The sequence below is a fragment of the Streptopelia decaocto genome (genome assembly GCF_964273445.1).
Source record: "Streptopelia decaocto genome assembly, chromosome: 3".
Lineage (NCBI taxonomy): Eukaryota > Metazoa > Chordata > Aves > Columbiformes > Columbidae > Streptopelia > Streptopelia decaocto.
Window position 1 is genome coordinate 89,515,799 of NC_138656.1, and position 23,042 is coordinate 89,538,840.

Below are 23,042 nucleotides of genomic sequence, written 5' to 3' on the forward strand. Positions count from 1 at the left end.
ATCATTTAGTCCAACTGCGTGATTATATGCTTTCTAGACTAAAATTAAACAAGTAGTGTAGAAAAGTATTACAATCTTTTTGTTAAAGCTCACCAAGCTTTACATTTTGAAAGAATCACTTCTGTTGCTCATCTGGTAATAAAAGAAAACCAAGGGAAAAGGCTGAGATATTTGACGATAGAAATAAACAATACTGTCATTATACTTACCTTAGTTTAGATGACCCTGCCTATGTGAGATGAGTACTGCAATATGTGTGCATTCTATGCTAGGCTGAAGCTTTTCCTCTTTCTTTTCCTTCTTTTAGTAAGAACCCTTAGGGTCGGGTCCTGCTCTTCCTGAAGATGAGAGCAAAAGTCTTCATTGGAGTTCAATAGGACAGGGACTTTAAAACATTTTTTCCCCTTTTGTATCTTTCTTTATGAGCTTTTGTTCCTTCAGGCTATGCAGATATGAAGCTTTTAAAATGTCTGAAGTCACAATAAAGAGTTGGAAGCTGTATGTTCCCAATAAAACACCATGCTGTTGTCTAATCTATCTGAAACCACTGACCCCAATTTGCCAGTGTTGTTTGTAAAGAAAAAAATATTTGATTTACTCTTGACTACGAAATCAGAGGTAGTTTTTAAAAACATATATATATATTTTTTTTTGCCACTACAGGTACAACCTTTTGTCCGAGTTACACAACTGCCATTCATTTGCTCAGATTTAAATTCACCCATTCATACTCAGATCTTCTGACAGAAGACATTTCCTATACAAAATAAGCTGCTCTTAGCCAAACCATTATCCACTGCTGATACCCACATATGTCTCTTTGCATTTCCTTGCCTACCTGTGAACAAGGTTTATAAAAGCTGAAACCATTTTTCATTGATCAGGACAGAAAGTTGTTACGGCACACATTCTAAAAGGCATTTGTATATTGTTTCTTGCAGATGCCTGGTGATCAAAGAAAATTAATATCTCAGAAATTCATTCACAGCTGTAAAATCACTCCTGAGAGGTCTATATCCATTTACACGTAACACAGATGCCACAGAAGAAATAATGGTAAACCACATCGGGTGAGAGTCCTGTTTCGGAAGAGCGTGCATCTCACTCACCTGTTTGGCTAAGCTGAGATGTGCTTCTGCTCCTCCGAGACACTATGGCCACCACCTTGGCACTAAGGCTGGAACGTCTTTTCTTCCCACCTGTTCCAACCGTGCCGACGGCCGTGTCCGACTGACTCCCGTCATTGTGCTCCAGCTTATACATCTCTCCGCTCACACTTGTGCTCTTAGTGATTCTCCCTGAAGTCCCCATCCGTCTCCCTTGCATTTTAGGAGTAAATGTACTACAGTTACAAAGTAAAAACAAACATGTTAATTTGTCTGTGTGACAGCATTTCCAAAAGCCTTTTTTTTTTTTAAAATTAGTAAATTAATTTTAAGTCTTGATACATTTTCACTTATTTGGTTCACAAATAAAAGGTTAATTTGATATTCCTCAGAGTACATATTTACAGTAATTACAATTTGTTCATCACTTCTTTGAGGGAAACAAATGAATTAACACTTTCCCATGTTTTCCAGAGTGACAGAGACACACAACATTTAAAAGTTGTGTGGAGCCTTCCTGTCTATATCCCTAGAATACAGAACGCAACAAAACAACAATTTTACATCGAAAGAAAATGAATACAGGCCAAGAGAATACACGTAGGTTACTACACATATCTTATCGGCACTGTTCACCAAAGCCATAAGACCTAATAGATATGAAAATGTCATCTCCTATGTTTTCATACTTCACAGAAGAGATAATACGTAGCATTTTTTAGATCTTCGCTCTCTCACTTCTTTAAAGGTAAATGAAATAATCGCAGTATAAAGGCAAAATAACTTTGAGAAAACCTAATAACCCACTAGAACTTTCATTGATTGACAAAAAATAAATTGCTCTGTCAGTTTTTTTTAATTTTCTTTACCTATCGCATTGCATTTGAGTGTTTCTATACAAATCCTTTTCCTGTTGTTGCACAGAGAGTATTCAGAAACATGCTCTAGAGAACAATCTCAAAAACACACAGGCCATTATACTACACAGTCCTAACGCTGCTGCGACCATGCAATGCCCCGGCTCTAATGGCAATACAAAGTTTGCTATCACTCTGCAGAGACCCAGAAATTTAAGCTGCAGCCTGACTCACTTCAGATCTGTATTTTGAAGTCAAATTTTGAATGTACTTGTTGAGCGACTTCCTGCTGTCCCTCCCAGCAGGTTCCCTTCCCAGTAGACACGCTGGCCTGCTCCTGCCCCCACAATCCCCAAAAAAGAGAGAGGTTAGAGGCACAGGATTGTCCTATCATGGCAAGTTTCAGATAGATAGGAAATCTTGCCTGGGAGAAACGAAGGGGTCTATGGGAGAATAACTGAAATCCTGTGATTTTTCTATGGATCTGGGCTCTGCTAAAACTTAAATCACTCCTGTGCAAAGATAGATTCAGGAAAGTACAAAATTATGTATACCTAAATTATGTTTTGCTAGTAGTTACAAACATTTACTAACATGTGACCATAGGAAAGAGCAGATAAAAATAGACAATACTTTTTGAAGAAGAAGCTGGAAAAGTAAAGTCCTTGAATAGACAACACTTAATAAAAAGGTCATTATCAACCTCTGCAAAGGCATTTAATTATGACTTTGGGGACTGCTCCCACTCAGACAAAAACCCGGCCACCACCTGCACACAGAACAAGGTGCTGTGATGCCCTGAAGGACTCAGGAACACTTTCTAGTGGATCACCTGAGGCACACTCAGCTTAAAATACATTCTCTCTTGTTCCCTCCTATCCCACTGTGACTTTAGTGACCACCCTTTGGGTTTGCATGGCAAAAATAGCAGGACACAGGTATTTCGATGTTTCTATGTAAAATTCCATTGTATTTTATTAGTAGATTTCTCCCAGCACACACTCCCTCACATGTATGTGAGTGCACACATATATATTCAGTCATTCCAGGAAGAATTTTAACTGCACTTTTTGGTCATTACAAAAACCAAAGCAAACAACCCCCCAAACAAATAAACAAAAAAAGACCACCTTCCCTAAATATGCATGTATCAAGGAAAAGGTTTTGTGTAAGGCAAACTAGTTTTGTTCACTTAAAAAAAAATAACAAATTGCAAAATAATGCTCTAGAATAATTCCCATTTTCAAAACAGAGACTGACTTTCTTGAGGGAGATAAATAGTAATTTCTTGGCTTCAATATAAATCATGTCCCTAATATAGTACAGGTGTTTACTTCATAGGCTACTTATACTGCTGCTTTTTAAAGTTGTAATGATCACTAAATAACACTATTCTTGTTCACAGAATGAAATAACCTCACCTTTACAAAATATCTAACCCGGCAGCTACTTTTGTTACAACTTACACAGATTACTTTCTTCTCCACAAACACCGCAATGTGAAAAAACATTAATTGGGTTTCCCCATGGGAGTCATTATTCTTGAAAGAGCAAATTAATTTTAAAAAACCAGCAATGAACATCACAAAATTCACGCTGAAACTTCATCTCAAGCAGAAGGTGGACCAAAAGTGCCATCTGGTACTTGGAGGGTGCAGAACCACACAGGCCTCATTTTCAGGGGTCCTGCTTTCTACTTTGATTAGGCATCGATAATTGCTTTCCACATGGGTAATTTCTTTCCACCAGTGCTTAGAATTGGATTTCAGTGACTATTCTGCAATGCTGATGATGCCCCTCATTCAAAGCTTTCTGTAGTCATTTTGTACCAACTTTGAGCCATGGAGTTGTTGTCAATTCTGGAACTCTTAAGTTTATGCGTCAATCACTTTTCTAAGGGAGAAGGAAGAAACTGAAAACGCTTAGAGAGCATCTGTTGACATTTGAGCTATATTGACAAGCACTTTGCTGACATACTAATCTACAGATGTATAATTTACAGCCATAAAGTTTAATGGACTACAAAATCTGCCATGCAATTGAAGAAATAATTGTTTATAATTCTATTGACTTTGCTCTACTGAATTTCAAGTGTTTAAGAAGATAATAAATACTAATCTTATGATGTTTTTATTCCAGTCTTCACTTTTTTTGTACAATGGAGCTGAAATGCTCTTAACTCACATTATTTAATAAGTGTTTAGGCGACAATGATGCCCATCCACTGAGAGGTGCAAATTGATAGTATCATAACTTTAGGAAAATCCCTTTTTTGATGTATTAATTCCCTAATTCAAGGACTATGAATACTTTCTGAATGATAGATAAATTACTTTTTCAAAGACCCACATAAATTTCATTTTTCATTCCTTGTGACAGATAGAGGGGCCTAGACAATTCACCTTAATAAAAAAATGAGATACTTAGAATTCAGATTAATCTTGTACTTGTTTTTACCTTGCAAATATGAAGTCCCACTTTCCTAGGAAATATGTTCTAGTGTACTCCTAGTACAAAGCAGCTATTAGTTTACTAGAAACAGGCTTAATGGGATAGGATCGAGTATCAAATCCTACAGCTGTCCAATATTTCTCCTTGTCATAACTAAGCAAACAGATTAAGATTCTTTTGCATTCATCTAATCCCTGGGCTAGTTTATTATTTGACATTGATTTGAACAGTATCAAAAGAACAGGCATTTAAAATTCAGTCTTCTTATACCATCTAATTGAGTACCCTTAGAATACAATATTTTTCCATTCCATTCCTGGCTATTGCTTGAAGAAATAGCTCCTAGCTCACACTGTTACTTTCTTCAGTATAGTTAGGGTTTAATTTATGAAGCACAAAGAAGCAAAAGACCTGCATGAATTTACATATATCCTTTTGCACTTAATCCTTCTGATAATAACATACCTAAAATTTAATTTTCTTTTACTGGACTTGCTGGTATTATTGGCACATTCATTTAAATGCAGCTGTAAGTTTTTGCAGTCCTATGGCTAAAATTGGTAAATTAAGTTATATTGTTGGTTCAAGCATACTTATCATAACATAAACAAATACAGTTTTCAGTAGCAGGATAACTAAGAGTAACGTATTTATCAGTACACTCCACTTATTTCTAAATTAAATAATTGACTACCTTTTTATTGTAAATTATTTTACCCTCTTTAGCAATTATTTCATTGACTAGTTCAGCAAATTTCTATTTCTAATTATTGGCATAACAACATAATCAATGTCTATATTAAGAATAGTTACGGACTATCTGTGCCTTTGCTTTACTTCACAGATATTTAGCATGGAAGAAGAATCACCTGATTTTGTGTTTTTTTTTTTTAATTGAAGGAAACCACTGAGGCCCCCACCCCTTTGTCCCCAGCAGCAGCAGAGCCGTCCCCCTGCCTGAGCTCCTCAGGACCCGGGTCACTCGCTAACCCCAGACTACCACATCAGCTGTGAAGCTTACATTTTCCTGCCGAAACTTATGCGGCTGAGAGGGATCCTATCTAAACTGGTATCTGTACTACACAAGGCAAAATACAGCCTGTATTTACATGTCAGCCATCGGAGCTGTGAAAGAAAGCAGCACTTGCAGTTTTGCAAGCTGCCAGTACCTGAAAGTTGTACTTGTATCTATGGGAATGAAGACTGAACTATTAAGATAAAAAAAATTATTCAAACAGTAGTTTGAGTTACAAGTTGCCATAAAAATTAATCATGAGATAAAATTCTATAAAATGAACACAGTACAAGGACACTGTGAATTATACTTGCCCATATTAAACTATGGCACACAGAACTACATAGAGCTGAAACAAAGCCAATTACATGTATTAAATCACTGTATATCTTTCTACACACGTACTTAACATATATATTCAAAATGCATAGAATTGTACTCAAAAATTACTTGGATTGATATGTAGATATACACTCAGTATTTCTCAGTAACTACATAAAGTACCTGGCAATAGTACGTATCACCTGAAAAAGAAAGATAGTAAGACACAGGAAGTTCAAACAAACTTTGCCCATAAACTCACCTATATAATATCTGGAAGTATCTCCCTTGAAGGAAAAAATCTTAAGTGATTAGCCATTGCTAAAAAGTACAGTATTTCCTACGTTCTCTTAGACTGACTGATGATTTATAAAAAAAACCTTTAGGTGTTTATGTTCATGATCACTAATTTTTACTCCATTTTTCCAATAATGTGAGCCATGAGTAAATAAATAATCCCCTGTATTCCTTGCCATACAGATGATATTTTAATATAAGCTCTTTCCATAGAGTTGCAGGCAGCTGAATCTTTCAACAGAATCCCTGGCCTTCACCAGCCTGAGCTAGTATGGTTCCTTTCTCTTCTGTTCAGTGCAGAATCACGTACTAACTCATAGCCCCTGTGGTACCCCTTTGCAACGAGGTAGTTCATGAATACTAATAACCTCCTAAACATGTAATAGTTGTGGACCAAAGGGAAGATGAGTACTCCTTTATAATGAGGAAAATCACATTTCTAAAAATAAACTGAATTCTTGTTATTAGTATTATATGATATGTAATTAATAAATCCAAACTCTAAGGTTGCTATCCACAAATTGCTCTGTCGGTCTTAGAATATATAGCTATATTTACATATGATATATGACATCTGATGCAAGATTAATTCCTGTACAATTTATGGTATTTCATAAATTAATTCAAACATGGTGCTTTACAAACCAAAGCACAAACATATATCACATATTAAAATTCTCTCTAGTAGGTCAAGAGAATTTTTAGACCATAAAGAAGTTAGTTGATTCAATGAAATAACCATTTTGTACAGCCTGTACAGTCTGTAGCAACTGGAATTACATATTGATTTAATGTGCACATTGATCATATATTAAATCCACGAAATAGCTATTACAAGAGGAAAAAAAACCTTGCTTCTCCTGGAAAGTCACCATATTACAGTCCTATTGGTGTTGAAATGCAGTAACTCTTGTAAATTATATCAATTTTTGACAATATTCCTATATTGTCTAAAAGTGCTACTCAGTGAGATGGATACGGCCTCTGGGATGACACAGTTCCAGCACCACTGTGTCCTCTGTGTAAACTCTCACCGAGGAAAGGGCTGGAGAAGATTTCACTACATGTAAGTCTCCTCTGGGAGCTAAACTGGTTAACATCCTACTTTGGAAGACCAAGAAATTTCCATGTTGGAATAGAGTATCAGAAATCTGGTGAAAATGCTTTTCTCAGTAACACACTGACCAGTGAACTGGGCAAGTTTCACAGCTCTAACAGATCTCTTTTAAACTTGTAAAAATAACATTTCTCCACAAAATGGAAGAATAGTAATTCAGAAAGTCGGTCTGAACATGACAAAAGATGATCGGATTTCGAGTGTTTTCCAAGAACATTTCATCAAGTTAATTTATATTCTCAGAAACAAGCAGAACAGCTGTCTCTGTGCGCGGGAGCCGGTGTGTCTGCCTGCCCATACCCACTGCCCCGGCAGCCTGAGGCCAACTCGTCACACGGATCATAAAAAGAAAGCAAGAGTTAGTTACTGCACAGACGCTGCTCCGGGTTAACTACTGATTAATGCTGATGCACACAGGCTAATGGGATTCAGAGGGCAAACAGCTCAAATCACCCAAACTTGACAGCAAATAATCATGTATATATTAAGTGCACCAGACATAGCAAGCACGTAGAAGTTAAATCTGTATCAAGAAAATAGGTACTGGGAGGGTTGCATAACAAACAAAGAAATGTGGAGGATTTTATGCTCACCACTGAATGGAGAAAACTTTCTTCAGTAGCAAGAAAGATGAATTCACCAGTTTTTGTTTCTTTGCATAACATTCTGCAATGACATACTATTCTCCCTGTTACACCATGCTGTATTGCTTTTTTTACCTCCAAAACATGAGGTACTGAAGTACCCATGATCTCACTGCTCTTTCTGTAAAAAGGCTGCATCATTGATGCAAAATACTTCGGTCACTGTTCCTTTGCAAAAGTAAGTAATAGCAACAGGTAATAGCCACAAAATAGGGAATGAAGGAGGAAAGCCTGGAAGGTTATAGGGAACATTGAAAGGACAGGACTAACAAAGACAGAAAACATTTTTAAAAAGATAAACTGAGCTGAAGATAAGGCAAGTGAGAGCTACTCTGAGGTCTGAGCCATGGCTAAAACTATTTTCCTACATTTCTTCATTCTAAAAATAACATGTACTGCCTGTTAAATATGTTAGTGTAATGTCCTTATACTAAAAGTTTATGAATTATATTTCATCTTAATCAGCTGCTATAATTAAATGAGAAAGCAATTAAAATTATTTTTCAGTCTTTTTAAATAATTAAGAAAGGCTGCTGGTAACACGACAGTTTCTTTGAAAGAGGAAGCATAATTAGATAATTAAAAATGCACAAGCGATGCTTCATAGTACATTTTTCATGTACAGATGTTCTGAAGGGATTAAAAACTCCATCTTCCTCCCTCTCTGACAGACACATAAAGCAGTTTATAATGACGGATTTGAAAAAATCATTATCTTTAGATAATGAATAATTAGAACATTAATTACTCTGGCTTCACCTTGGTTTTATACATAAATGACCTCAGAACCAGAAGTTTACATCTGTAATATACCGTTTGGGGGTAAAAAGGATACATTATATTTTTTAAGCAGCTTAGCCTGTTTTCATCTATCTTGCTTCCATGGCAATAATTTGGAGGCTATTGTCCTCTATTTCCCCCTCAAAAAGCACAGTTGTGACTCAGGTTACATCAGTGTGCTTGCCCTTGTCTGAAGAGAGATCACCTAAGAAGCAATATTAATTAATCACCAGACATGTTCAAAATGTTTCTCTCTTTAATGAAACTGAGAAGTGCACTAATTAATGAATCAGTTTTGGTGTTCAGTTTTGAGCTGCAGTGATTTGAATAATCAGAAACAAAGCAGGATTACCATTTTACTTCAAGTATTGCGGTGAATGCTTATACTGTGGAGATTTTCGATGCAAATTGTCAGCCAGTTATGTTACTTGCTTGCCTGTTAGTTACATCTATTCCTCAAATTTGTCACATATTAAAAATTCCTGTTTTCTGCCCAAGGTGTTGGCTGAAATACCATGACAGATTGTCTGGTCATTTGAAGGAATTAAAAAGAAAAAAAAAAAACCAAAACAAACAAACTAACAAAAAAACACACAAAAAACCAAAAACCACCCACATTTTACTGTTGCATAATAAACAATTAAATAAATTCACTTCACTTTGAGAAGTACTTAGAGCCGGTGCCTGACTGAAAGATGCCAATGAGGTGAACCTTCTATTTGGCACAAACTGTTTTCTGTTCCTTTGAGTATCTGCAATGCTGGTAAAACAACATCTTTAAGTCATAACTCTCATGTTAAGAGACTTGAAAGAGACCAACAGTTAAGATATCAGGTGACTTTCTATTACAAAGTGGCATTCTACTCACTTGCAGATCCTATTGCTAAATAGATTGTACAAATCCTGAATATTACTATTTTGCCTCAAGGCTAGAGACAGAAAGTTGGTATTTGCCAGGAATTGCTTCTCTTGGCTACTCTGGATCTGGGAAAATTAGCTGTCCAGGATGCAGGAAAACTGTATCTTGTTTGCTGGCCATCTGGCATGACCCAAGACACAGTCATCTGACTGGAGTGCAAAAAAGTGAGATAGACAATAATCCCTGGAAAGAGACTGGTTTATGGTGATACTGAAGTAGGAAGAGATTAAGAAAACTTGGGGAATAAATTCTTTTAATCTCTCTTTCTGATAACAATGGTTCCTAAATATTCCGAGACTGAACGAAAGCCTTTCCAACATACCATCACAACTATTATATTATGACCCTCCCATGAGATGGCCAGTTTATCTTTTGTAGCAACAAAATCCTCACTATCCTCTTGCTTTTGCAGAGAGAGCACACTGCTTTTCTATGGGCCGTTCACCCCGTTCTGCATGGTGAGCCCAGCAATCATATAACCTGTGCAATCTTTCACTAACTAACTGGGTTAAACGAACCAGAATGCCAAAGAACTGTGTATGATTTTGCTCCAAAGATTGTCCATGATGAGGGGATTGAATCCACAGATTCAAGTCAGAATAAACTGATGTGCAACAGGCAGCATATGGTCACCAATGAAGACATGTTTTGAAGTGATTTGTCAGTCATCACACAAAAGCTATGGGCAGCAAATCGAAGAGATTAATTTCCCAGAGCAGTAATTAACTAGCTGAGCCAGAAGATCATCCTTTCTCTCTCTCTACAGTTCCCCCCTCGTTCTCTAAACAAGTTGTAGCTTCTGCAACAAAGACAATTTGAGTTTTAAAGACGACTAACTCATGATGTCCACTGTCTTCATTTATCCCTCGGACAGGCCCATACCATGCACTGATCGAGGCAATTTCCATGGAGAGAAATGTGAAACTAATTAAATGAGTATGCATACATACAAAAAGGCCAAGTATACACAGGCCGGCTCAGGTCTAGCATTTTCTATCTTTCAGCACTTAGCTTTGCACTCTTCATATACTTTTAATATCAGTTTTATGAAAGTTCTCTTTAGTAAGCATTCTTTAGATTACATAAATTTGAATTCAGTGCTTTATGCCACTAAAAATATTCACATGTAAGCAGTATAACTGGTGGAATATTTTATTCATATACACAAGTAAAAATGCTACTGCTTTTCCTCTGTTTTTTTTTTTTTAAATATAACCATAAATCTAAACATTATAAAATGTTTTTTCTTTCCATTTTAGGCTACATTTTTAAAGAAGTGAATTTTTATAAAAACATATTTTATTCTAATATATCAAGAACTGAAGAGTGAACAGCCATAAACTTAACAAATCAGAATTCCTTTTTTGTTTTCAGTTGATGTATTTTAGACTGAGGGGCTTTGGTGACTTTAAATTTATTCTGACAGCTGTTCAAGCCAATTTGCTGGTCATTTTTCCATTTCTGGTCAGTATCAATTTCAATGAGTGTACTGAATTGCTTAGCCAGCCAAACTTTGTTAAAATTATAGTTTTCTGACTTTTTGACATCTAAGCAAGTTATGCTGTTTGGAGACTAACCACAACATCACAGACTAATGCAAGAGGTCACTCTCAAACCAAATTACTATATCCTCTCTTTTAGCACTTGTTGAAAAAAAAAAACAGTCCCTATGGTAACTATTCTGTGAGACACTTTTCTTCCCACTGTCTATTTCTACCTGAGTTTCTTACACTGTGTTATGGTTTGGGTAACCTGTCCTCAGCCCTATACTATTACCTTTCTTGGCAAACTCTGGCCAACTCATAATGTGATGGTTCCTCTATTGCCACCAGGAGATCATTTAGATAAGGGAGAATCTGACAAGCCTACTCCCTGCTTCTCAGACACCTGGGGATGCAGATGAGACAACCAAGCTAAAGCTGCCCAATGCCGAAAAGGTTCCTAGAGAGGTTTGATCGAGCTTTTTGCTGCATAAACACTCTTTTCTTTGTGAGAACAAACACTATTACCATCCTGAAGTTTTGAAAAGATGGTCCTTCATTTCTCAGATCTGATGACAGGTAGAACACAATTATCCACATCTGTGAAGCTCTTACTCTTTGCTAACCCTGCTAGGGAATTTGCATTGGCCACAAGTTGCATTTTGCACTATATTAAAATAGTGTTATCTTTCAAGACAATTTGGCTTGGACTGTTTTGTCTTACATCTGTATTTCTCAATTTTAAATTGTTGCATTTTTAAGCAAAGTAGCAGTCATACCACTACTACTCAATACAGTTACACTGACGACTGACAAGTTTTCCAGTAGCTTGAACTTCTAGTGTGTGTAAAAAATTGAAGAGTAGTGTAATTGTTTAAAAGACTTCTCTGTATTGAAAAGTATCAGTTGCCCCCTAGGGAAAGCTGAATAAAGGTATCAGTGTCTTAAGCACACAAAATAGCCAAACTCCTAGCCTGTAAATAAAAAGATGAAGTAGTGTGCTTTTTAAGCTCAGATTTAAAATGTTACCATTATGCTACCGTGTTCCAGAGCATAATGTTCTAAATAATAATAAAAAATTTACTAATTCTTGTAAAAATGTATCACTATCTTGAGTACAGACTTTTAAAAAGAGTTTCAAGTGCTCTTTATCATACTCTCATCTGAAAGTCAAATTACTTTTTGGCTTACAAACTTCCAATTCAGAAAAAAGACAAAAAATCATGAACTTCATTTTTTAACTCAGATGTGAAACTTCTGAGCTTTTAGCCTTGTTTCCTGTGTTCTGTACACAACCATTACAGCTCCTGTCACTCATCCCCTTACTTCCTGATGGTGGTGAATTTAAATCAGAACTGATCCATTGGGAAGGAGTTGGAGACACCAAGGTTTTACAAGTTTTGTGAAGTCTGCTAACTATGCAGATAAGAGACACATTAAATAAGGTGACCTGCTGAAGAAAGGCTGCTATACGATCTCGGTACTTATCTATTCTCCTTGCTCTGCCAGTTGGACACTCTGGGTCGTGGAAGATTGTGGAGATACAGCGGAGGAGGGAGGTGACTGCAGTGTGGGCTGCAGGTTGTGACACTTCACTAATTGAGTAGTTCCAAAATATCCCGTATGCATGGCCTTTTCACTGCGACAAATATTAAAGTTGCATTGTGTTCAATTTTTTTTTTTTTAATCAAGCCTCCATATTTTATTAATGTTTGTATCTCTTGTGAGCACAACACTAATGCAAACATGTACTAGGGACACACACACAAGTACTTACAGATGCAACACAGTGCAAATGGGCATGTTAAATGTGGAAAGCCTATATCCCAGAAATGATTGAATCTAGTATCCACTGTTGATGGTCTTGATTTCACCTCTTTTTTTTCTTGCAGTAGGAGTTTGATTAGCAGCTATGGAGTAGACAAGTTTCATTGATGATTTTAAAGCATCCAATACTTTGAAAAATGCCGTTTCTTTTAATGCTACCCCGTATGCCATTCTCTGCATCATTAATATTGAGATACTCTTTGGAGTGAATAAGTGCTAACACCAGTCACATTATAAAACGCTAATTTAAACATCCTATTTTTAAATAAAGACTTTGCAATGGAAAATTCCAATATGAAAAGAAATCTTCTGAAAATATAGCAGACATATGGCTACAAATCCAATGAGGGCTTTTATTGTTTATTTTTAATAGTAAGACACATGGAAATTCTTTAGTATGTCAGCAGTGCTGCCTACATTATGGATGCTCCCATTCTAGCTGTGGGAGGGAAGATATTCTCTGTAGCAATATCAACTAATTAATCTCACTCAGTATTTAAACACAGAACTATAAACTACTAGAAGCCACTGCACAATAAATGTTGTTTATTACGTTATATAAGACAACCAGTCTCTACTTAGTGACCCTAAATGTCTTGTTTACAACAGAAACCTGGATTACAAAGAAACAGTCACATACAGGCAAATTATCAGGAATATAATTAGTGTAATAAAGATAGAAGTTTTCTTCTGGCATTTATAACAGTCTTTTCTTTTTCATCAAACTGGAATTCCATTACTGTTTTGGTCATGCTGAACAAAAGCTAAAGAACTATAAATATCTTTGTTCTAATACTGACTTTAATTACTTGTATTTAAAAATTAGAAAAAAATAATTGTTAAAAAATATTAAGGATATAGAAGAAGATGGTCACTATTGCCATGTGCTTAATTAACTTGTTAATACAGGTGCCAAGACAGTCTAATTCCTGAGGCTAATGGAAACGGGAAAGGGCTTGATACTTCATTGCAAGCAGTCAGTGCCATGCAGAAGTCCAGTCAGACAGAAAAAAACATACAAGCAAGCGCTTAACATCCAAATTCAGCAAAGTGCTGCCACGAACTTGAATCTTTTTCTTTGCAGCAAAGCACGTGTGGCACAGCACAGGCTACGTACTTCACAGAATGTGAGCATAAATCAATAACCACAACCCTTCATCGGTTGTGGGGACCACACATTCATCCTTCACTGAAACCATCTGGCCCTTCTTGCACCTGTAGCCTGTAGCTCACTGTCTTGCCCTTCTCTTACTGCTGATGGTCACTCACTGCTGCTCGTTGCTGTTGTGCAACAGAAAAAGCTATTAATCATCTCCCCATTTATTCTCCACTCCCCACACACAGCTAAGTTGGCTGGTATGAAAATACACTTCAAATGCTCAATTCCCTGCAAATTCCCCCCAAATATCCAGCTTAGTACAAAGATCAACATGACAAAAGCAAACACCATGAAGAGAGACCTTGAAGAATGAAGAATCGAACCACTGTGCTCTGCTGGCTATCCATTGGTGACGTTCGCTATCAATATAGAGTGACCATTTAACCATTTTGAGAGCCAAGTTCAGCAGGCAATCACAGCAATTTGAGCTCTGCAATAATGCCTTGAACCAAAAATCCCTTTCTTCCATGAAGAAGCTGGCCTTGACATTAGGTCAAACTGGGCCACTAACTCACTCAAAATGACCATGCTTCCAAGTGCATGACAATGTCTCCTTTGCCAGACAAGGATCTGCACTGACAGCATCTAGCACAATTACAATAACATCTATTTTTATCCAGAATACCAGTAGTGAGAGCTATAAAAATCAGGAGCATCCAACTTGGTCTGGTATACCCAAACACATTCCTTGCATGCTACGCTAGAGTACTGCATATTTCACTGCAAATTTATGTAGCTCAGTCCCTTCTTTATATTATATAATGTGAACTTGCCCTTACAGAGGTTTGTGTAAGGAACATGGGATGAAACATACATAAAGTAAAAAAAAAAAATCTGTAATAGTCAACACATTTTTAGGATCCTCTCCTAGCTTTAGAGTGTGGCATAGTGAATAACCCACACAAAGCCAGTTTGGAAATACTTGGTAATTGGTTCTCATTTTCCAGGTGATTTGATTTTATTGATGGATAAACTGAAGTGTTCTGGTTTTGCTTCTATTAGTTCTGTCTGCAATATCTATAATACTAATTAAAAGCTTTTACATTTTGGGTTTTTTTTTAAGGATGAAGAATCTTAACTATACCCTGTACACTGTAGCGCAAATTCAATATATATATATTAATTACTTCTGTAATTAACGTGAAATTAGTGTGTTTCTTTATTTCAACACAGACCACAGTCTCATCAACTGAGATGCATGAAAAGCCTTGGTGTATTATGTTTTTCCTTGACTGTCATGACATGAAGTTAAGTTTGGCTCAGCTGGCACTGTGGTGCAGCACTGCTGCATTTCAAGTGAATTAGTGAGCTGACAAAGATGGATGCAGCCCTAGTCTAAACAGAGGGTGGGGGAAGGACTGAATAACTTTATTGCACAGGTCACATCACACAGGTTTATGATTGTTACAAGCAGAGCTATTGGGAAGGCTGAGAAGAGGTCAGAAGACCCTTCAGACTCTGTGTACTCCAATATCCCTCATCACCACAAATTTTATTAAACTAGCTTCAATGCATGATGTGGAAGGATGGAAAAGCCATTGGAGAAAATCTGTTTCCAATCCACAGAGTGCTCCATAGCTATATATCCTTGAGAGATCTTCTGCAGGTCGTTGTTGCTGTTTGTCATCCATGAGATGGCAAACCTCCAGCTACTTCACCTGGCTCAACACTAAAGTCACTGACCATTTTATGCAAGAAAACAGTGTAATAAGCAGCATGAAATGAAACTCTGAAAAGAAAGAAGGATCTATGTGCACAAACATTACTAAGTAAGAGGGAGCTACAAGCACAGAAAAGCCACCAGTCAGAACTCACCAATGAACCCCAAGCAGAATGTCTCTGGGCAGGTCTAGAAGCGGGGAATGGATAAGTCTTATTTGAGTCACTGGGAGCCTTTGCCTGGCTTAAGAGTTTGCAAGCTCTTCACCTTAAGAGCTTGAAGAAACTGGCTCTACAGTAACTAACAGGACAAAAAAGTACAACAGCATAAGGAGGGGGACACAATCCTGTGCTAGAGATTCTCCTACATCTACATAAAGCCAGCAGACTCCTCTTCCAGAAGTGTGAGCTTTCAGAACTGTCACAGTAACTAGGAAAATCCTCAAATGCCTTGAAAATAAAATATTTAAATGGCCTAATTTCTAGTTAGCTCCTTGCATGAGAGTACAGGCAGCAGAAGGAACATTAGGTTATTTTTGCAGAGACTGACACAGACATAGCAGGGGGTACTTCTAATCCCTGCTGAAAAACTGGAAGAATTGTTGGAGTTAAGCAAAAATTGTGGATCCTAAAAGTTAATGTTGCATGATACTCTAGCTGTGTTATCTTCACTTTCACAGTGACGTTCAGACTTTTAGTGCAATTCTTCAGTTATGGTCAAACACAACTTTAATAAGCTCATTCATTTTAAAAGAAATAAATGAATGGCAGATTCACGAATTAGCAGACAGCTCCTTTTCAGTACAAAAAGTTAGGGATATTTGGAAACCACAGTTTATATCTGAAAGCTAATTTGGATTTAGCGTATCTTCTCTCTCAGTAAGTATAGCTAATCAAAACTACAAGGGGTTAGAAAAAATATCTCAGTTTTTCAGATTTCCTCTTGGTTGAAGTGGCAAGGAGAGCCTGCAGAGGAAAGGCCAGAAGCGAGGTGCCAAACAGAATGTTGTACCATGGTCCACATCGGTATCAGCCAGCTCTTCATGCATGCTTGGTACCCGGGGAGAAAGGAGATAGAGGGAACTGAAGAAACCATCCAGATGTAACTAAGCCTCCAAAGGTACAGCTTCTGACATGGTTACAGTTTTTGACCATTTTGGCCAATTGCTGCACAACCGGCACAACCAAGAATTAAGGTAATGAAAAAGCAAATGGATTCTTCCATGTGTTGGTTAGGTTAGAATTAATGACACTGTGCAGGAGACCTTGTCTACACTACTGGTCACAAGAATTCAAGAAGGTTTCATTCAAACTGGAAACTGGCAGAGAAGAGCTGGTAGGATGACCAACAAAAGAGAAAGGATGTAATATGTAACTGAGTAAAACAACAGCTAGTTAAACCATTCAGCTACGATTGCTTGCTATGATGCCCCAGGGAGTAAATAGAAGGGGAGAAAAACCTATCTAAATTAGATGCCAGCATTGGCACAGGGACAAATATGAACAATGTGTTTAAACTCCTTGTGAATAAATTTACCCCGGAACAGAAAGAATCTTCCAGAGTATGAAAGAAATCAGATTTGGAAACCTTCTGAAATAAGTGGGTGCAATAGAAAATCATCAAGAAGTCCAGGTATCTTTGCATAAGCAGGCCCCTAATGAAAAATGATGCCATGACATCACTGGGCATAATTTTTAATGAAGTGAGCAAACGTCCTTCTTTGTCTGATCAAGCCCATATGATGCTGATTTATAACCATGTGGTTAACGTGAATTCTTACTTAGCAATCATTTGCATTAAACCATGCAAAATTTCCTCCTGCTCCATTGAGGATGTGAGAAATGTTCCTGAGTCATGTACAGTAACATCTGTAGCATACACAGGCACAAAGTATTGCTTGACTGTATTATGAATACATAAATACCATGACTGATGAAAGCAAACCTCCATAAAGAAGGAGTGGTAATCTGACTTCAGTCATGAAATATGCACCAACTCCAAATGCTATGGCAAGCCTAACTCACAAGTCTGATTCTGATTCAAGTCAAAAGTCCCAGAACATTTTGTTCCCACAACAAAAATTCCTGATATTTGTCTGCACTTCCACTAGAGAGCATGGCAGTCAACCAAACTTCCCAGGATGGTAACAAGAAAGATGGTTGGAATATTTTCATATGCAGACTGGTTTATCCACTCATAGCTCCTTGTTACAACATTCACCTGAAAATGCTAAACAAATTAGAAATGTAGAAGCTATTTTATGTACTTCTATTTAGAAACTGCATCAATCATAATTTGCTCTTGCAACCTATTAGAAGTGTAAATCAACAGAGTCTCCAGACTGAAGGTTAACTAATGGTATTTTCTATGCATGCTATGTCACAGCTTTCTGACAGATAGCTCAATTACAAATATAATGTAGGAATGGAATTAGTATTCTGCCTTAAAGGGTTTAGACACAGTCTTGTCATTAACAGAAAGGGAAGATTTTATTTCATTCTCTCTGTGTTACTAACTTCTTCAACATGCTCAAGTTTCCTAATACTACAAAACTTTGAATTTGGGAGTTCTGACCCAAAGAATAGCTAGAGTGTTATTTAGCTATTCAAATATGATGTACAGTATTTCTGTGTTGTTCTGCCTTGACTGGTTTTATCCTTGCTGTACAGATACTGTTTCATTCTATAAATGCTATATATTATTAAAAGCACAATGCAATTTGAATGTAATGTAACTGAAGGAGTTACTCAGTAAAATTAAAAATTGCTGAAAACCCCCACAAATTGTTCTACACTTATAGATAATACCCATAGACCTCAGAGCCACAAGAAAAAGAAATGTGCTTCCAGGTTTTAAAATCTTTACTGTTTGAATAAGGAAAAAACAATTTCTAAAAACAGCATAATGCAGAATACATTGTCTGAAATGAGGGAGAAGAGAGAGAGAGAGAGAGAGAGATCAATTCTGCTTGGATTGATGGGGAAAAGGCATTAGCTAGATTTTTTATGGTTCTTTCCTTAGTCAGGAAGCTGTTTGTGCTGGCAGCTGAAGTAAGTGGTGGTGGTGAAGTAAGTGAATATAAACCAAAACCTGAAACTTTGGTCCCTTTAACATTAAAAAGTAATGATATTTTATACAAAATTACAACAAAAATTTGCCTTTTTAATGACAGCCCCAAAGAGGACAGGATCCTTTATTTTCATATGTCTAGGAGCTAAATTTATATCCTGTTTTACAGATGCATTAATATAAGGGATGGTGATGCTATGTTGACTAACAACATTAACTAAAACTATTGCTGTCTTAAGCTGGCACACTTCACATTCAGAAATTTGACACCACGGCTCTTAATATGAATAACCCTTGTTTCTGAGCTCAAGTACAAATGCAAGAGGAGCACAGTTTCACTTCAGGTTACTAATTTGAACTCTCGAGTTCTCTCCAATCACATTTCTCTCTACTCAATGGAGAAAAATATAGAGATACCCTTTCCAAAGGTGATACAGACCAGGAATCTTGCTTGTGTATTCTGCATCTGTGTATTTTTCTCCTGGATACAAAAGGCACCTAAGAACACCAGCTGAACGGCTCATTTTACTCAGAAGGCTAAAACTGGGCCACCTCCTTTGAGTTGATGTATGCTTTCTAGATTCTTCATGGCTCTCATCTCCAGAAGGTATCTGGAGAACAAAAGTAGGTGCATAAAAAGGCAGTTCAATGAACTTTGTCTTTAAACTTAACATTACACCTGTCTTTGACAGCTATCTGAGGATGAGGTGAAACATCCAACATAATTCGTGTTTGCTTCTTTTCAATAATGACTTAGGGAAGTTAGGCAAATAATTTAACAAAAACCTAATTTTTATGTGAATTCTACTGTCGATACATAGTTTTTAAGGCTAAAGTTAAACAGCATGAATCTCACTCAGTCAACATTTTCCCTAAATTAAATCTTCCATGTAACAAGTGAACTGCACAAATAATTTACTAAAGACTACGTGACAGAGGCTACCAGTAGAGGCACGGGAGAGCAGGAAGCTGACTTTGTCTCAGATCATCAGCAAAACGTCTTTTCTTTTTCTTCAACACCCTTCTTTTCATTCTGACCTCTTTTGGTATCTAATTTCCAAGATACAAAATTTTTGCAGGGCTCTAAAGCCTTTGACCTTCTTATAGTGATGATAGACAATCATGCAAAAATAAGTGTGGACAACTCAAATGGAAAATTTTGAACCATGGATGTTAATCTGCTGGATACAATGTTTTCCAGCATAACATCAAAATGATTTTAAATTTCACTCCACTGCAATTAGCCAATTTCAACAAATCAGTGCAAAGGTAGTACATTACGCACATCCCACTTATTTAAACAGGTCTTTCAGTGGAGCAAAACCGCTGCCAGGTTAGAGGAAGAATGTTGAAAGTTATGAGTAGTTTATGGATCTGTTAATTTCTTCCTCACATTTCTACTGAATGAGCTGCATTGTATATTATCACTATACATTTTATTCACCATGGAAGTATTACCTGAATTTAGTGAAAATGAAAGCAAGCAAGTATAAAGTGTCTAATCTCTGTGGTATGGATTCTGTGGTCTGTATCAGAACGGGATGACATCTGAATTCTGTTTAGATCTCAGTTTAGGGTATTAGAATGAAGCTGAACTGGAGTTGCATTGCAGACACTTGGTTTTGTACACTTGGTCGGCTAATCCTGTACCCAAGGTGCTCTGCTATTAGAATGGAAGAGGCTGAACAAAGCATGGACTTGGGCCCAGGTTTTTCCCTTTCCAAACTCACATGGGGCTACTGTTTCTCCTGGTTCTAATATTTGTGATCAGACATCCTGAATCCAAAGAATATCTCTGATAAAATCTGTTCAATGCAGAGATATTTATGGGAAAAAACCCATATTTTGTTCAACCTGCCAAAGATGAGTTGAAAGGGCCTACTTGAGAAAATTCAATGTCTAGAAAATACAGGTATTTTGGTATCACTAAAGACCTCTGTAAGAGACAAATCCTGAAAAGCTAGGACACAATGAAATGTAAGATTCAAACATATGAAGTGAAATAACTTTAAATGTTCTGGTGGATTGTGGATTACTGCAGCTGTCAGGTTATAATTTCACCAATCTGAAACGTGATTTTGTAAAACCCTCATGAACTTTCCTTAACAAAAAAAATTAGGTGGATCTAGTTCATACATTTCTGAGTTTCCCCACCATCCCTTCCCATTACATGAACAGATCAAAAAGCCCACAGCTGAACTTCTCAGATAGTGAATCCATCTACAAGTGTTCCAAAGTACTAAATAATGCCATCTAGGCTTTTATCAGACCGATTTCCTCCATAGAAATATTTTTTTAAAATAGTTCTTAATTCTGCTTGTGTCTTATAACACTTTAAGTAAATTTTTTGAGAGTCCAGACATTGGCAGATGTAGTCATAAACTACCAAGCCAATCCTACAGCCATCATAGCTGGGGAGAGTTTTGTCCTCAAGTTAAATGAAGACAGGAACCAATTTGTGTATCTAAAAAATGCACTAAACCAAGAATAGATTATTATCAAGGATGAAAGAGATATTTGATTATTGATAATGCAAATGGATTAAACTACTTTTGAACCATAGATATCAAAATTACTATACAAATACTTGTTTCAAATCTAGTAATTTATCGTATGCATGAAAACAGCACAAATAAAGCAGGTAAGGAAATAAATACATAGGTTGAAAGAAAGAAAATCAGAGCTAATATGAAAGAAAGTTATTTAGGTAAAAAAAACTAGTGATATTTCTGCTGTAGCACCTTATTGGCTGTAATACCCTATTCTGCTGTAACATCTTATGGATTACAGTGATAGCCAGCAACGAGATAATAGTGTGTTCAAGTTCCACTTGCCACAAATACATTTTTCTGTCATCTCATGGGACGTTTGCTTTCTGTTTTAGATGCACAACTGCATCTAACAATGGAAGACAGATTATTTTGGCATAACAGATTATATGCACGTAACATTTTTCTTAAATTATTACGTTGTGGTCTTCTAATTTCAATAATTTCTGGTTGCATTTTGGCACTAAATGCAAGAGGGGGTGTGATACAATTGAAACTGCACTGAGAACTCACCTGATTCTGCCCCGAGGGCGTTCAGATTGCTCTGACATAAAACTTGTGCTGCTGAGGCGTGAGGCACTGCTGGTTCGGGAAATGGCTGACACATCACTGACATCACTATCTGATGATTTGGCAGAGACGTTATCACAACTTCTGTACTGATCTGTTTGTATATTATACTAGAGATCAAGAAAAGAAAGGGTGAGGAGTCTCATCAAAACATAACGCATATATTGAGACAACAAATGACCTAAGTATGACAGTTCTCTCTAACTGCTTTTAGATCTAACAAAATTGTATGAAATTCAGAGAAAAGCCTATATAAAATAATGTCTTTATGCCTAGTGAAGAAACCAAACATGGTATTTATGGACCAAATAAGACACTTGAAATAAATTAAAGCACTGGAATTGGAATAGGCTCCCGGTTCATTAGTGTACTAGAACTATAGTAATGAAATATTTATGCAGTGGACAGGCATCTTCTCAAGCACATACATAACATTTATTTGGCTATAGAACCTTTTTCAATTTTTCGAATATTAAAAAATATGCTTATGAAATACCTGTACAAAGTCAGTTTGGAACAGGAGAACTGTGTATGAGTCTGAATGAAATGTAATGATATACGAAGCTGACATTAGGGATTGATTTCAATACCTATGTTATATCAGAAAAGGGAAAAAGTACATTTTCTACCTCAAAATATTTATTTGTATCATGACTCTAGAGGACTAGTCAGGCAGAAAGCTAACTCAGCAAAAATAGTATTTGTTTTCAGGCAGAGCAGTTCCCTGATCTATTTGCTTTTACATATGCACATGCATGACAACTAGCGAAGACCCAGCAGGAGGAATATGTGGGCAGAGGTAGAAGGTATTTCCCTTTTGTTAACAGCAGAAGCTTTGATCAGTTAAAACCAACTGCAACACCACACAAGACATTATATAATGCTTGTATTACTCACATCATCATTCAGACATGCATAAAAGGAAGCTTCAGTCCCAGCAATGTTACACTTACCTAAGTCTTCAGTCACACAAATATGAGGATCAAATAATTGTCGGGTTCACAAAAGTAAACCCGACTACCATAAGAGAGCATAGTACCCTTGGCTGGGAAGTGACTAAACCAGGGGCATACTTCGCATGGCATACTACTGGAAAACTATTAACACATGGGAACACCGGGCACTTTTTGACATGACAGTCCAGGGAGTTCGTTTTCTGGATCTGTGCTCTGTAAAATTGCAAGTCATAAAAGCTTATTCATGAATTGCACACAAGCTGG

The 23,042-nt window shown here is 36.8% G+C and overlaps 1 protein-coding gene across 9 annotated transcripts in view; it reads right to left on the reverse strand.

Annotated features, from left to right (window-relative positions):
- The window catches only part of RIMS1 (regulating synaptic membrane exocytosis 1), a gene marked incomplete at its 5' end in the record, with an annotated part of 308,320 nt that overhangs the window by 39,615 nt on the left and 245,663 nt on the right, over positions 1-23,042 (reverse strand). For 5 of the 9 annotated variants that reach the window (XM_082048664.1, XM_082048671.1, XM_082048670.1 and 2 more), the window contains 2 exons: positions 1,110-1,342; positions 21,766-21,932. The exons of the other annotated variants lie outside the window; for them this stretch is intronic. In XM_082048664.1, the coding sequence (XP_081904790.1) occupies positions 1,110-1,342; positions 21,766-21,932 (400 nt within the window). The remainder of the gene's footprint in view (positions 1-1,109; positions 1,343-21,765; positions 21,933-23,042) is intronic. 9 annotated transcript variants of the gene reach the window in all.